The 17,055-nt window shown below is 38.0% G+C and overlaps 1 protein-coding gene across 2 annotated transcripts in view; it reads right to left on the reverse strand.

Annotated features, from left to right (window-relative positions):
• Window positions 1–17,055, reverse strand: part of LOC129819916 (rap guanine nucleotide exchange factor 5-like) — an 81,253-nt gene that overhangs the window by 23,828 nt on the left and 40,370 nt on the right. For both annotated transcript variants that reach the window (XM_055876613.1, XM_055876612.1), the window contains exons 9-10: window positions 16,549–16,722; window positions 12–190 (exon numbers count right to left, since the gene is read on the reverse strand). In XM_055876613.1, the coding sequence (XP_055732588.1) occupies window positions 12–190; window positions 16,549–16,722 (353 nt within the window). The remainder of the gene's footprint in view (window positions 1–11; window positions 191–16,548; window positions 16,723–17,055) is intronic.

The raw sequence follows: 17,055 nt of genomic DNA on the forward strand, positions 1-17,055 counted from the left end.
AGGATACTGACCTCTTCTCTCTGTCCTCCTCTCTGGCCCCTCCCCCTGATGGCGAGGAAGCGGGGTTAGGTGATGTCACTGATGATGGCGAGGAAGCGGGGTTAGGTGATGTCACTGATGATGGCACTCTCTGTAGCACAAGGACGTCCCGACCCCTTTCCTTAAGACACACCCTCCCTACTGCCTCTCCCTGAGAGAGAGAGAGAGAGAGAGAGAGAGAGAGAGAGAGAGAGAGAGAGAGAGAGAGAGAGAGAGAGAGAGAGAGAGAGAGAGAGAGAGAGAGAGAGAGAGAGAGAGAGAGAGAGAGAGAGAGAGAGAGAGAGAAGAATTGTACATTGGTATTGTATGCAGAATATAGAGAGAAACAGGATGACAATGTGTGTTGTGTGGGAGTTTTATAACACAGAGTGGAAAAGATACATATATTGTAGGGTGTCCAATCAAAAACATATATTTTGACCAATGAGTGAAATAAGTTAATTACGTAGAAAATCCTTTAAGAAAACCAATGGTCCAAACCTCATGTCTCTATCATAATCCGTTCAAAGGTTACAAGAGTTTTTACCCTTGTAGGATGGCCAGAATTAGGGTGACTAAATCAATGGAGGCCGGAGAAAAAAAAATAGGTCAAAACTCTGAAAAAATTGCATCTCATTAGATAGACTGGATTCTGTGCAAGAATGAAAACTAGTGCTAACTTACAGGCTCACTTTCCCGACGAACTCGTCATCTTTCCTCTCGAAACCGCAGGACAAAAAACAATATAGAGCTAAGATGTATATCGATTTTGAGACATGACATGACGTATTTTCATATTTTAGTGGACACTTGTCATATGAATGCAAAATTCCAGTTGTTGTTAGAAGATTTCTCACAAAAAGAAGCATCTCTGTGAAAGGTCAACGGAGCACTGAGCATATAAAAGTTTTTTTATTTTCAAAGTCTTTTACGTTTCATTCAGCTCATGTCATGCAACCTGCGGAATCCACTGTGAAGACCACGACCACCCTAACTCTTGGGCAAGGACCCACCACATCTCCCATCAGCTCCCTGTGAGCCGCAGATTAAAACAACGGTCTGATATCTGATACAGGGTTACCCCTCTATACACACACCAACCACACACACACACACACATACAAACGGCACACATAATGTACATCTACACACACAGTTAGAATCTGCTACATCAAAACCACATCCTTTTAGTTTGAGAAAGTATGCTAGCAATGTTAAAGAAAACAGACTTTGGACATTTGATGGCCTGAAAGTAAAGGAATTGTCTGAATGTTATATATTAGAGAGACAGAATGTTATATACTAGAGAGACAGAATGTTGTATACTAGAGAGACAGAATGTTATATACTAGAGAGACAGAATGTTATATACTAGAGAGACAGAATGTTATATACTAGAGAGACAGAATGTTATATACTAGAGAGACAGAATGTTGTATACTAGAGAGACAGAATGTTATATACTAGAGAGACAGAATGTTATATACTAGAGAGACAATGTTATATACTAGAGAGGCAGAATGTTATATACTAGAGAGACAATGTTATATACTAGAGAGACAGAATGTTATATACTAGAGAGACAGAATGTTATATACTAGAGAGACAATGTTATATACTAGAGAGACAGAATGTTATATACTAGAGAGACAGAATGTTATATACTAGAGAGACAGAATGTTATATACTAGAGAGACAGAATGTTATATACTAGAGAGACAGAATGTTGTATACTAGAGAGACAGAATGTTGTATACTAGAGAGACAGAATGTTATATACTAGAGAGACAGAATGTTATATACTAGAGAGACAGAATGTTATATACTAGAGAGACAATGTTATATACTAGAGAGGCAGAATGTTATATACTAGAGAGACAGAATGTTATATATTAGAGAGACAGAATGTTATACACTAGAGAGACAGAATGTTATATACTAGAGAGACAATGTTATATACTAGAGAGACAGAATGTTATACACTAGAGAGACAGAATGTTGTATACTAGAGAGACAGAATGTTGTATACTAGAGACAGAATGTTGTATACTAGAGAGACAGAATGTTATATACTAGAGAGACAATGTTATATACTAGAGACAATGTTTTATACTAGAGAGACAGAATGTTATATACTAGAGAGAAATGATGTTGTATACTAGAGACAGAATGTTATATAATAGAGAGACAATGTTGTATACTTGATAGACAGAATGTTTTATACTAGAGAGACAGAATATTATATACTAGAGAGAAAGAATGTTGTATACTAGAGACAGAATGTTATATACTAGAGAGACAGAATGTTATATACTAGAGACAGAATGTTATATAATAGAGAGACAGAATGTTGTATACTAGAGACAGAATGTTATATACTAGAGAGACAGAATGTTGTATAATAGAGAGACAATGTTGTATACCAGAGAGAAAGAATGTTATATACTAGAGACAGAATGTTATATACTAGAGAGACAATGTCATGTACTAGAGAGACAATGTCATATACTAGAGAGACAGAATGTTGTATACTAGAGAGACAGAATGTTATATACTAGAGACAATGTTGTATACTAGAGATACATAATGTTGTATACTAGAGAGACAGAATGTTATATAGTAGAGACAATGTTGTATAGTAGAGAGACAGAATGTTGTATACTAGAGACAGAATGTTGTATACTAGAGACAGAATGTTGTATACTAGAGACAGAATGTTGTATACTAGAGACAGAATGTTGTATACTAGAGAGACATAATGTTGTATACTAGAGACAGAATGTTGTATACTAGAGACAGAATGTTGTATACTAGAGACAGAATGTTGTATACTAGAGACAGAATGATGTACACTAGAGAGACAGAATGTTGTATACTAGAGACAGAATGTTATATACTAGAGACAGAATGTTGTAAACTAGAGACAGAATGTTGTATACTAGAGAGACAGAATGTTGTATACTAGAGAGACAGAATGTTGTATACTAGAGACAGAATGTTGTATACTAGAGAGACAGAATGTTGTATACTAGAGACAGAATGTTGTATACTAGAGACAGAATGTTGTATACTAGAGACAGAATGATGTACACTAGAGAGACAGAATGTTGTATACTAGAGACAGAATGTTATACACTAGAGAGACAGAATGTTATATACTAGAGACAGAATGTTGTATACTCGAGAGAGAAAATGTTGTATACTAGAGAGACAGAATGTTATATTCTAGAGACAGAATGTTGTATACTAGAGACAGAATGTTATATATTAGAGACAGAATGTTGTATACTAGAGAGACAGAATGTTATATACTTGAGACAGAATGTTGTAAACTAGAGACAGAATGTTGTATACTAGAGACAGAATGATGTATACTAGAGAGACAGAATGTTGTATACTAGAGAGACAGAATGTTGTATACTAGAGACAGAATGATGTATACTAGAGACAGAATGTTGTATACTAGAGACAGAATGATGTATACTAGAGACAGAATGTTGTATACTAGAGACAGAATGATGTATACTAGAGAGACAGAATGTTGTATACTAGAGACAGAATGATGTATACTAGAGAGACAGAATGTTGTATACTAGAGACAGAATGATGTATACTAGAGACAGAATGATGTATACTAGAGACAGAATGTTGTATACTAGAGACAGAATGTTGTATACTAGAGACAGAATGATGTATACTAGAGACAGAATGTTATATACTAGAGAGACAGAATGTTATATACTAGAGAGACAGAATGTTGTATACTAGAGAGACAGAATGTTATATACTAGAGAGACAGAATGTTATATACTAGAGACAGATTGTTACATACTAGAGACAGAATGTTATATACTAGAGAGACAGAATGTTATATACTAGAGAGACAGAATGTTGTATACTATAGAGACAGAATAGTGTATACTAGAGACAGAATCTTATATACTAGAGAGACAGAATGTTGTACACTAGAGAGAAAGAATGTTCTATACTAGAGAGACAATGTTATATACTAGAGACAATGTTGTATACTAGAGAGACAGAATGTTATATACTAGAGACAGAATGTTGTAAACTAGAGAGAAAGAATGTTCTATACTAGAGAGACAATGTTATATACTAGAGACAATGTTGTATACTAGAGAGACAGAATGTTGTATACTAGAGAGACAGAATGTTATATACTAGAGAGACAGAATGTTATATACTAGAGAGACAGAATGTTATATACTAGAGAGACAGAATGTTATATACTAGAGACAGAATGTTATATACTAGACAGAATGTTATATACTAGAGACAGAATGTTATATACTAGAGACAGAATGTTATATACTAGAGAGACAATGTTATATACTAGAGAGACAGAATGTTGTATACTAGAGAGACAGAATGTTATATACTAGAGAGACAGAATGTTATATACTAGAGAGACAGAATGTTGTATACTAGAGAGACAGAATGTTATATACTAGAGAGACAGAATGTTATATACTAGAGAGACAATGTTATATACTAGAGAGGCAGAATGTTGTATACTAGAGAGACAGAATGTTATATACTAGAGAGACAGAATGTTATATACTAGAGAGACAGAATGTTATATACTAGAGAGACAGAATGTTATATACTAGAGAGACAGAATGTTATATACTAGAGAGACAGAATGTTATATACTAGAGAGACAATGTTATATACTAGAGAGGCAGAATGTTATATACTAGAGAGACAATGTTATATACTAGAGAGACAGAATGTTATATACTAGAGAGACAGAATGTTATATACTAGAGAGACAATGTTATATACTAGAGAGACAGAATGTTATATACTAGAGAGACAGAATGTTATATACTAGAGAGACAGAATGTTATATACTAGAGAGACAGAATGTTATATACTAGAGAGACAGAATGTTGTATACTAGAGAGACAGAATGTTGTATACTAGAGAGACAGAATGTTATATACTAGAGAGACAGAATGTTATATACTAGAGACAGAATGTTATATACTAGAGAGACAATGTTATATACTAGAGAGGCAGAATGTTATATACTAGAGAGACAGAATGTTATATATTAGAGAGACAGAATGTTATACACTAGAGAGACAGAATGTTATATACTAGAGAGACAATGTTATATACTAGAGAGACAGAATGTTATACACTAGAGAGACAGAATGTTGTATACTAGAGAGACAGAATGTTGTATACTAGAGACAGAATGTTGTATACTAGAGAGACAGAATGTTATATACTAGAGAGACAATGTTATATACTAGAGACAATGTTTTATACTAGAGAGACAGAATGTTATATACTAGAGAGAAATGATGTTGTATACTAGAGACAGAATGTTATATAATAGAGAGACAATGTTGTATACTTGATAGACAGAATGTTTTATACTAGAGAGACAGAATATTATATACTAGAGAGAAAGAATGTTGTATACTAGAGACAGAATGTTATATACTAGAGAGACAGAATGTTATATACTAGAGAGACAGAATGTTATATAATAGAGAGACAGAATGTTGTATACTAGAGACAGAATGTTATATACTAGAGAGACAGAATGTTGTATAATAGAGAGACAATGTTGTATACCAGAGAGAAAGAATGTTATATACTAGAGACAGAATGTTATATACTAGAGAGACAATGTCATGTACTAGAGAGACAATGTCATATACTAGAGAGACAGAATGTTGTATACTAGAGAGACAGAATGTTATATACTAGAGACAATGTTGTATACTAGAGAGACAGAATGTTATATAGTAGAGACAATGTTGTATAGTAGAGAGACAGAATGTTGTATACTAGAGACAGAATGTTGTATACTAGAGACAGAATGTTGTATACTAGAGACAGAATGTTGTATACTAGAGACAGAATGTTGTATACTAGAGACAGAATGTTGTATACTAGAGACAGAATGTTGTATACTAGAGACAGAATGTTGTATACTAGAGACAGAATGTTGTATACTAGAGACAGAATGATGTACACTAGAGAGACAGAATGTTGTATACTAGAGACAGAATGTTATATACTAGAGACAGAATGTTGTAAACTAGAGACAGAATGTTGTATACTAGAGAGACAGAATGTTGTATACTAGAGAGACAGAATGTTGTATACTAGAGACAGAATGTTGTATACTAGAGACAGAATGTTGTATACTAGAGAGACAGAATGTTGTATACTAGAGACAGAATGATGTATACTAGAGACAGAATGATGTATACTAGAGACAGAATGTTGTATACTAGAGACAGAATGTTGTATACTAGAGACAGAATGATGTATACTAGAGACAGAATGTTATATACTAGAGAGACAGAATGTTATATACTAGAGAGACAGAATGTTGTATACTAGAGAGACAGAATGTTATATACTAGAGAGACAGAATGTTATATACTAGAGACAGATTGTTACATACTAGAGACAGAATGTTATATACTAGAGAGACAGAATGTTATATACTAGAGAGACAGAATGTTGTATACTATAGAGACAGAATAGTGTATACTAGAGACAGAATCTTATATACTAGAGAGACAGAATGTTGTAAACTAGAGAGAAAGAATGTTCTATACTAGAGAGACAATGTTATATACTAGAGACAATGTTGTATACTAGAGAGACAGAATGTTATATACTAGAGACAGAATGTTGTAAACTAGAGAGAAAGAATGTTCTATACTAGAGAGACAATGTTATATACTAGAGACAATGTTGTATACTAGAGAGACAGAATGTTGTATACTAGAGAGACAGAATGTTATATACTAGAGAGACAGAATGTTATATACTAGAGAGACAGAATGTTATATACTAGAGACAGAATGTTATATACTAGACAGAATGTTATATACTAGAGACAGAATGTTATATACTAGAGACAGAATGTTATATACTAGAGAGACAATGTTATATACTAGAGAGACAGAATGTTGTATACTAGAGAGACAATGTTGTATACTAGAGAGACAGAATGTTGTATACTAGAGACAGAATGTTATATACTAGAGACAGAATGTTGTATACTAGAGAGACAGAATGTTATATACTAGAGAGACAGAATGTTGTATACTAGAGACAGAATGTTATATACTAGAGACAGAATGTTGTATACTAGAGACAGAATCTTATATACTAGAGACAGAATGTTATATACTAGAGACAGAATGTTGTATACTAGGGACAGAATGCTATATACTAGAGACAGAAAGTTATATACTAGAGACAGAATGTTATATACTAGAGAGACAGAAATTTATATACTAGAGAGAAAGAATGTTGTATACTAGAGACAGAATGTTATATACTAGAGACAGAATGTTGTATACTAGAGAGACAGAATAGTGTATACTAGAGACAGACTGTTATATACTAGAGAGACAGAATGTTATATACTAGAGACAGAATGTTACATACTAGAGACATAATGTTATATACTAGAGACAGAATGTTGTATACTAGAGAGACAGAATGTTATATACTAGAGAGACAGAATGTTATATACTAGAGACAGAATGTTACATACTAGAGACATAATGTTATATACTAGAGAGACAGAATGTTATATACTAGAGAGACAGAATGTTATATACTAGAGACAGAATGTTATATACTAGAGAGACAGAATGTTATATACTAGAGACAGAATGTTGTATACTAGAGACAGAATGTTGTATACTAGAGAGACAGAATGTTGTATACTAGAGACAGAATGTTATATACTAGAGAGACAGCATAGTGTATACTAGAGACAGAATAGTGTATACTAGAGACAGAATGTTATATACTAGAGACAGAATGTTACATACTAGAGAGACAGAATGATGTATACTAGAGAGACAGAATAGTGTATACTAGAGACAGAATGTGATATACTAGAGAGACAGAATGATGTATACTAGAGAGACAGAATCGTGTATACTAGAGACAGAATGTTATATACTAGAGAGACAGAATGTTATATACTAGAGACAGATTGTTACATACTAGAGACAGAATGTTATATACTAGAGAGACAGAGTGTTATATACTAGAGAGACAATGTTATATACTAGAGACAATGTTGTATACTAGAGAGACAGAATGTTATATACTAGAGACAGAATGTTGTAAACTAGAGAGAAAGAATGTTCTATACTAGAGAGACAATGTTATATACTAGAGACAATGTTGTATACCAGAGAGACAGAATGTTGTATACTAGAGAGACAGAATGTTGTATACTAGAGAGACAGAATGTTATATACTAGAGAGACAGAATGTTGTATACTAGAGAGACAGAATAGTGTATACTAGAGACAGAATAGTGTATACTAGAGACAGAATCTTATATACTAGAGACAGAATGTTGTAAACTAGAGAGAAAGAATGTTCTATACTAGAGAGACAATGTTATATACTAGAGACAATGTTGTATACTAGAGAGACAGAATGTTATATACTAGAGACAGAATGTTGTAAACTAGAGAGAAAGAATGTTCTATACTAGAGAGACAATGTTATATACTAGAGACAATGTTGTATACCAGAGAGACAGAATGTTGTATACTAGAGAGACAGAATGTTATATTCTAGAGAGACAGAATGTTATATACTAGAGAGACAGAATGTTATATACTAGAGAGACAGAATGTTATATACTAGAGAGACAGAATGTTATATACTAGAGACAGAATGTTATATACTAGACAGAATGTTATATACTAGAGACAGAATGTTATATACTAGAGACAGAATGTTATATACTAGAGAGACAGAATGATGTATACTAGAGAGACAGAATGATGTACACTAGAGAGACGGAATGTTGTATACTAGAGACAGAATGTTATATACTAGAGACAGAATGTTGTATACTAGAGAGACAGAATGTTATATACTAGAGAGACAGCATGTTGTACACTACAGACAGAATGTTATATACTAGAGACAGAATGTTGTATACTAGAGAGACAGAATGTTATATACTAGAGACAGAATGTTATATACTAGAGACAAAATGTTGTATACTAGGGACAGAATGCTATATACTAGAGACAGAAAGTTATAAACTAGAGACAGAATGTTATATACTAGAGAGACAGAAAGTTATATACTAGAGAGAAAGAATGTTGTATACTAGAGACAGAATGTTATATACTAGAGACAGAATGTTATATACTAGAGAGACAGAATGTTATATACTAGAGACAGAATGTTGTATACTAGAGACAGAATAGTGTATACTAGAGACAGAATGTTATATACTAGAGAGACAGAATGTTACATACTAGAGACAATGTTATATACTAGAGACATAATGTTATATACTAGAGAGACAGAATGTTATATACTAGAGAGACAGAATGTTATATACTAGAGAGACAGAATGTTATATACTAGAGACAGAATGTTGTATACTAGAGAGACAGAATAGTGTATACTAGAGACAGAATGTTATATACTAGAGAGACAGAATGTTATATACTAGAGACAGAATGTTACATACTAGAGACAGAATGTTATATACTAGAGAGACAGAATGTTATATACTAGAGAGAAAGAATGTTATATACTAGAGACAGATTGTTACATACTAGAGACAGAATGTTATATACTAGAGAGACATAATGTTACATACTAGAGAGACAGAATTATGTATACTAGAGAGACAGAATAGTGTATACTAGAGACAGAATGTGATATACTAGAGAGACAGAATGATGTATACTAGAGAGACAGAATCGTGTATACTAGAGACAGAATGTTATATACTAGAGAGACAGAATGTTATATACTAGAGACAGATTGTTACATACTAGAGACAGAATGTTATATACTAGAGAGACAGAATGTTATATACTAGAGACAGAATGTTGTATACTAGGGACAGAATGCTATATACTAGAGACAGAAAGTTATATACTAGAGACAGAATGTTATATACTAGAGAGACAGAAAGTTATATACTAGAGAGAAAGAATGTTGTATACTAGAGACAGAATGTTATATACTAGAGACAGAATGTTATATACTAGAGAGACAGAATGTTATATACTAGAGACAGAATGTTGTATACTAGAGAGACAGAATAGTGTATACTAGAGACAGAATGTTATATACTAGAGAGACAGAATGTTATATACTAGAGACAGAATGTTACATACTAGAGACATAATGTTATATACTAGAGAAAGAATGTTGTATACTAGAGAGACAGAATGTTATATACTAGAGAGACAGAATGTTATATACTAGAGACAGAATGTTACATACTAGAGACATAATGTTATATACTAGAGAGACAGAATGTTATATACTAGAGACACAGAATGTTATATACTAGAGACAGAATGTTATATACTAGAGAGACAGAATGTTATATACTAGAGACAGAATGTTGTATACTAGAGACAGAATGTTGTATACTAGAGAGACAGAATGTTGTATACTAGAGACAGAATGTTATATACTAGAGAGACAGAATGTTATATACTAGAGAGACAGCATAGTGTATACTAGAGACAGAATAGTGTATACTAGAGACAGAATGTTATATACTAGAGACAGAATGTTACATACTAGAGAGACAGAATGATGTATACTAGAGAGACAGAATAGTGTATACTAGAGACAGAATGTGATATACTAGAGAGACAGAATGATGTATACTAGAGAGACAGAATCGTGTATACTAGAGACAGAATGTTATATACTAGAGAGACAGAATGTTATATACTAGAGACAGAATGTTATATACTAGAGACAGAATGTTATATACTAGAGACAGAATGTTGTATACTAGAGACAGAATGTTATATACTAGAGACAGAATGTTATATACTAGAGACAGAATGTTATATACTAGAGACAGAATGTTATATACTAGAGACAGAATGTTATATACTAGAGACAGAATGTTATATACTAGAGAGACAGAATGTTATATACTAGAGAGACAGAATGTTGTATACTAGAGACAGAATGTTTGTAAGAGCTGTCGCTTTCCTCCTCCTCGGAAGAGGTGAGGAGAGAAGGATCTTCAGACCAATATGCGGAGTCAGGGAAATATGCCATCTTTATTTATTAATAACGACAACTGATGGCAACACGAAAACAAAACAAACACTTTCAAAATTTACAAAATAACAAAACGACGTTGACGCAACCTGAACATAAACTTACATAGACAAACGTAAACTCACGAACAGGAACGGACATCGAAACATACGAACAGCCAAACAGCTCCAAAAGTGAATACATCGAACATAACGACGAAAGACATCACAGGAGACAATCACCCACAAACAAACAGTGAGAATGCCCTACCTAAATATGACTCTTGATTAGAGGAAAATGCAAACCACCTGCCTCTAATCAAGAGCCATACCAGGCAAACCGAAACCAACATAGAAACAGATAACATAGACTGCCCACCCAAAACACATGCCCTGACCAAAAACACATAAAAACTAACATAAATAGGTCAGGACTGTTACAGTACCCCCCCCCCAAGGTGCGAACGCCGGGCGCACCAGCACAAAGTCCAGGGGAGGGTCCGGGTGGGCAGTTGACCACGGTGGTGGTTCCGGTTCAGGACGCTGTCCCCGCACCACCATAGTCACTCCCCTCTTCTTTCTACCCCTTCTACTGACCACCCTAACACTACCTTCCCCTAAATAAACAGCTAGCACCGGGACAAGGGGCAGCACCGGGACAAGGGGTAGCACCGGGACAAGGGGTAGCACCGGGACAAGGGGTAGCACCGGGACAAGGGGCAGCACCAGAACAAGGGGCAGCACCAGGATAAGGACCATCACTGGAATAAGGGGCAGCACCGGGACAAGGGGCAGCACCGGGACAAGGGGCAGCACCGGGACAAGGGGCAGCACCGGGACAAGGGGCAGCACCGGGACAAGGGGCAGCACCGGGACAAGGGGCAGCTCCGGGACAAGGGGCAGCTCCGGGACAAGGGGCAACACCGGGACAAGGGGCAGATCCCGGCTGAAGGACTCTGGCAGGTCCTGTTTGGACGGCTCTGGCAGGTCCATGCAGGCTGACGGCTCTCGACGCTCATGGCAGACTGACGGCTCTCGACGCTCATGGCAGGCTGACGGCTCTCTACGCTCATGGCAGGCTGACGGCTCTCGACGCTCATGGCAGGCTGACGGCTCTCGACGCTCATGGCTCTCTGACGGCTCTGGCTGCTCATGGCTCTCTGACGGCTCTGGCTGCTCATGGCTCTCTGACGGCTCTGGCTGCTCATGGCTCTCTGACGGCTCTGGCTGCTCATGGCTCTCTGACGGCTCTGGCTGCTCATGGCTCTCTGACGGCTCTGGCTGCTCATGGCTCGCTGGCGGCTCTGGCTGCTCATGGCTCGCTGGCGGCTCTGGCAGATCCTGTCTGGTTGGCGGCTCTGGCAGATCCTGTCTGGTTGGCGGCTCTGGCAGATCCTGTCTGGTTGGCGGCTCTGGCAGATCCTGTCTGGTTGGCGGCTCTGGCAGATCCTGTCTGGTTGGTGGCTCTGGCGGATCCTGTCTGGCTGACGACTCTAGCGGCTCCTGTCTGGCTGACGGCTCTAGCGGCTCCTGTCTGGCGGATGGCTCTGTAGGCTCATGGCAGACGGGCGGCTTTGCAGGCTCATGGCAGACGGGCGGCTTTGCAGGCTCATGGCAGACGGATGGCTCAGACGGCGCTGGAGAGACGGATGGCTCAGATGGCGCTGGGGAGACGGATGGCTCAGATGGCGCTGGGGAGACGGATGGCTCAGATGGCGCTGGGGAGACGGATGGCTCAGATGGCGCTGGGGAGACGGATGGCTCAGATGGCGCTGGGGAGACGGATGGCTCAGATGGCGCTGGGGAGACGGATGGCTCTGGCCGGATAAGGCGCACTGTAGACCTGGTGCGTGGTGCCGGAACTGGAGGCACCGGGCTAATGATAAGCACCTTCCTACTAGTGCGTGGAGCAGGGACAGGGCACACTGAACTCTCAAAGCGTACTCTATACCTGGTGCGTGGTACCGGCACTGGTGGCACCTGGCTGAGGGCACGCACCTCAGGACTAGTACGGGGAGAAGTGACAGTGTGTACAGGACTTAGGAGACGCACAGGTGGCTTAGTGCGTGGGGCCGGAACTGGAGGCACTGAACTGGATACACGCACTATAGGGAGAGTGCGTGGAGGAGGAACAGGGCTCTGGAAATGCACTGGTAGCCTAGTGCGTAATGTAGGCACTGTAGGTACTAGGCTGGGGCGGGGAGGTGGCGCCGGAAATACCGGACCGTGCAGGCGTACTGGCTCTCTTGAGCATTGAGCCTGCCCAACCTTACCTGGTTGAATGCTCCCGGTCGCCCGCCCAGTACGGGGAGGTGGAATAACCCGCACCGGGCTGTGTAGGCGAACCGGGGAAACCATGCGAAAGGCAGGTGCCATGTATGCCGGCCCGAGGAGACGCACTGGAGACCAGACGCGTTGAGCCGGCCTCATGACACCTGGCTCAATGCCCAATCTAGCCCTACCAGTGCGGGGAGGTGGAATAACCCGCACCGGGCTATGCACACGTACAGGAGACACCGTGCGCTCTACTGCGTAACACGGTGTCTGCCCGTACTCCCGCTCTCCACGGTTAGCCTGGGAAGTGGGCGCAGGTCTCCTACCTGCCCTTGGCCCACTACCCTTTAGCCCCCCCCCCCAAGAAATTTTTGGGAGTTACTCACGGGCTTTTCGGGCTTCCGTGCAAGACGTGTCCCCTCATAATTCCGGTTTCGAGCTTGATTCTCCGGCTTCCATCCACGTCTCCTAGCTGCCTCCTTAAACCACCGCTCCTGGGCTGTGGCTGCCTCACTCTTCTCACGAGAGCAGCGATGTTCTCCAGTTTGCGCCCAGGGTCCTCTACCAGACAGGATCTCCTCCCAAGTCCAAAAGTCCTTGTTGCTCCGTCGAGCCTTCCCATACCGCTTGGTCTCTGTATTTTGGTGGGTGATTCTGTAAGAGCTGTCGCTTTCCTCCTCCTCGGAAGAGGTGAGGAGAGAAGGATCTTCAGACCAATATGCGGAGTCAGGGAAATATGCCATCTTTATTTATTAATAACGACAACTGATGGCAACACGAAAACAAAACAAACACTTTCAAAATTTACAAAATAACAAAACGACGTTGACGCAACCTGAACATAAACTTACATAGACAAACGTAAACTCACGAACAGGAACGGACATCGAAACATACGAACAGCCAAACAGCTCCAAAAGTGAATACATCGAACATAACGACGAAAGACATCACAGGAGACAATCACCCACAAACAAACAGTGAGAATGCCCTACCTAAATATGACTCTTGATTAGAGGAAAATGCAAACCACCTGCCTCTAATCAAGAGCCATACCAGGCAAACCGAAACCAACATAGAAACAGATAACATAGACTGCCCACCCAAAACACATGCCCTGACCAAAAACACATAAAAACTAACATAAATAGGTCAGGACTGTTACAATGTTATATACTAGAGACAGAATGTTATATACTAGAGACAGAACGTTATATACTAGAGACAGAATGTTATATACTAGAGACAGAATGTTATATACTAGAGACAGAATGTTATATACTAGAGACAGAATGTTATATACTAGAGACAGAATGTTATATACTAGAGACAGAATGTTATATACTAGAGACAGAATGTTATATACTAGAGACAGAATGTTATATACTAGAGACAGAATGTTATATACTAGAGACAGAATGTTATATACTAGAGACAGAATGTTATATACTAGAGACAGAATGTTATATACTAGAGAGACAGAATGTTGTATACTAGAGACAGAATGTTGTATACTAGAGACAGAATGTTATATACTAGAGAGACAGAATGTTATATACTAGAGAGACAGAATGTTATATACTAGAGAGACAGAATGTTATATACTAGAGAGACAATGTTATATACTAGAGAGACAGAATGTTATATACTAGAGACAGAATGTTATATACTAGAGACAGAATGTTATATACTAGAGACAGAATGTTGTATACTAGAGACAGAATGTTATATACTGGAGAGACAGAATGTTATATACTAGAGACATAATGTTATATACTAGAGACAGAATGTTGTATACTAGAGCCAGAAAGTTATATACTAGCGAGACAGAATGTTGTATACTAGGGACAGAATGTTGTATACTAGGGACAGAATGCTATATACTAGAGACAGAAAGTTATATACTAGAGAGACAGAATGTTATATACTAGAGAGACAGAAAGTTATATACTAGAGAGAAAGAATGTTGTATACTAGAGACAGAATGTTATATACTAGAGACAGAATGTTATATACTAGAGAGACAGAATGTTATATACTAGAGAGACAGAATGTTATATACTAGAGACAGAATGTTATATACTGGAGAGACAGAATGTTATATACTAGAGACAGAATGTTATATACTAGAGAGACAGAATGTTATATACTAGAGACAGAATGTTGTATACTAGAGACAGAATGTTATATACTAGAGACAGAATGTTATATACTAGAGACAGAATGTTATATACTAGAGAGACAGAATGTTGTATACTAGAGACAGAATGTTGTATACTAGAGACAGAATGTTATATACTAGAGAGACAGAATGTTATATACTAGAGAGACAGAATGTTATATACTAGAGAGACAGAATGTTATATACTAGAGAGACAATGTTATATACTAGAGAGACAGAATGTTATATACTAGAGACAGAATGTTATATACTAGAGACAGAATGTTATATACTAGAGACAGAATGTTGTATACTAGAGACAGAATGTTATATACTGGAGAGACAGAATGTTATATACTAGAGACATAATGTTATATACTAGAGACAGAATGTTGTATACTAGAGCCAGAAAGTTATATACTAGCGAGACAGAATGTTGTATACTAGGGACAGAATGTTGTATACTAGGGACAGAATGCTATATACTAGAGACAGAAAGTTATATACTAGAGAGACAGAATGTTATATACTAGAGAGACAGAAAGTTATATACTAGAGAGAAAGAATGTTGTATACTAGAGACAGAATGTTATATACTAGAGACAGAATGTTATATACTAGAGAGACAGAATGTTATATACTAGAGAGACAGAATGTTATATACTAGAGACAGAATGTTATATACTGGAGAGACAGAATGTTATATACTAGAGACAGAATGTTATATACTAGAGAGACAGAATGTTATATACTAGAGACAGAATGTTGTATACTAGAGACAGAATGTTATATACTAGAGAGACAGAATGTTCCAACTTCTCACAGATGACTGGATGACATACGTAGAGGGGTGGAAAGGAAACGAAGGGTTTGAAAGGAAGTCCGTAAAATATACATCCACACATATACCCCCTCACAAACACACACAGACACGTTGTAAAACACTGACGTGAAGTTAGAGTATACAATCACAAAATATATTATTCAGAAGTTTGTTTGTCAGAGGGTGTGTGTGTGTGTACTCACGCTGGGGTTGCGGTGGTCTGGTACTCTGTAGTTAGGGTTCTGAAGCAGTCTGCAGCCGTCCTTAGCCAGTCTCTGGACCAGCTCTAGTCTCGTCAGCTCCTCGCGGCCACACACACCGTCCGGCCGCACACACACACTCCCCATGTTGCCACGGAGCGAACACACCCCCCCTAGCTGTAAGGAGGGGGGCAGAGAACAGGTAGCTTAGTCCACAGCCCAACGACATCATCAGGTCACAGGGTTAGAGGTGAGAGGTTAAATATAAAGGTAGGTAACACCCCAAAATAACTTTTGGATCAAATCTACCCCACTCTCACGGTCTGTCAGCTAGTCTTTCTGTCTGTCTCAGGGTCTCTGTAAATCACTGAGAAAGAGAGGAAATAACACTAAATAATCCCTGTGTCTCTCTCTCTCTCTCTCTCTGTGTCTCTCTGTCAGTCTCCTGTGTCTCTCTGTCAGTCTCTGTGTCTCTCAAATTCAAATTCAAATGTCAAATTCAAGCTGCTT

The sequence above is a fragment of the Salvelinus fontinalis genome, chromosome 22, assembly GCF_029448725.1.
Source record: "Salvelinus fontinalis isolate EN_2023a chromosome 22, ASM2944872v1, whole genome shotgun sequence".
Lineage (NCBI taxonomy): Eukaryota > Metazoa > Chordata > Actinopteri > Salmoniformes > Salmonidae > Salvelinus > Salvelinus fontinalis.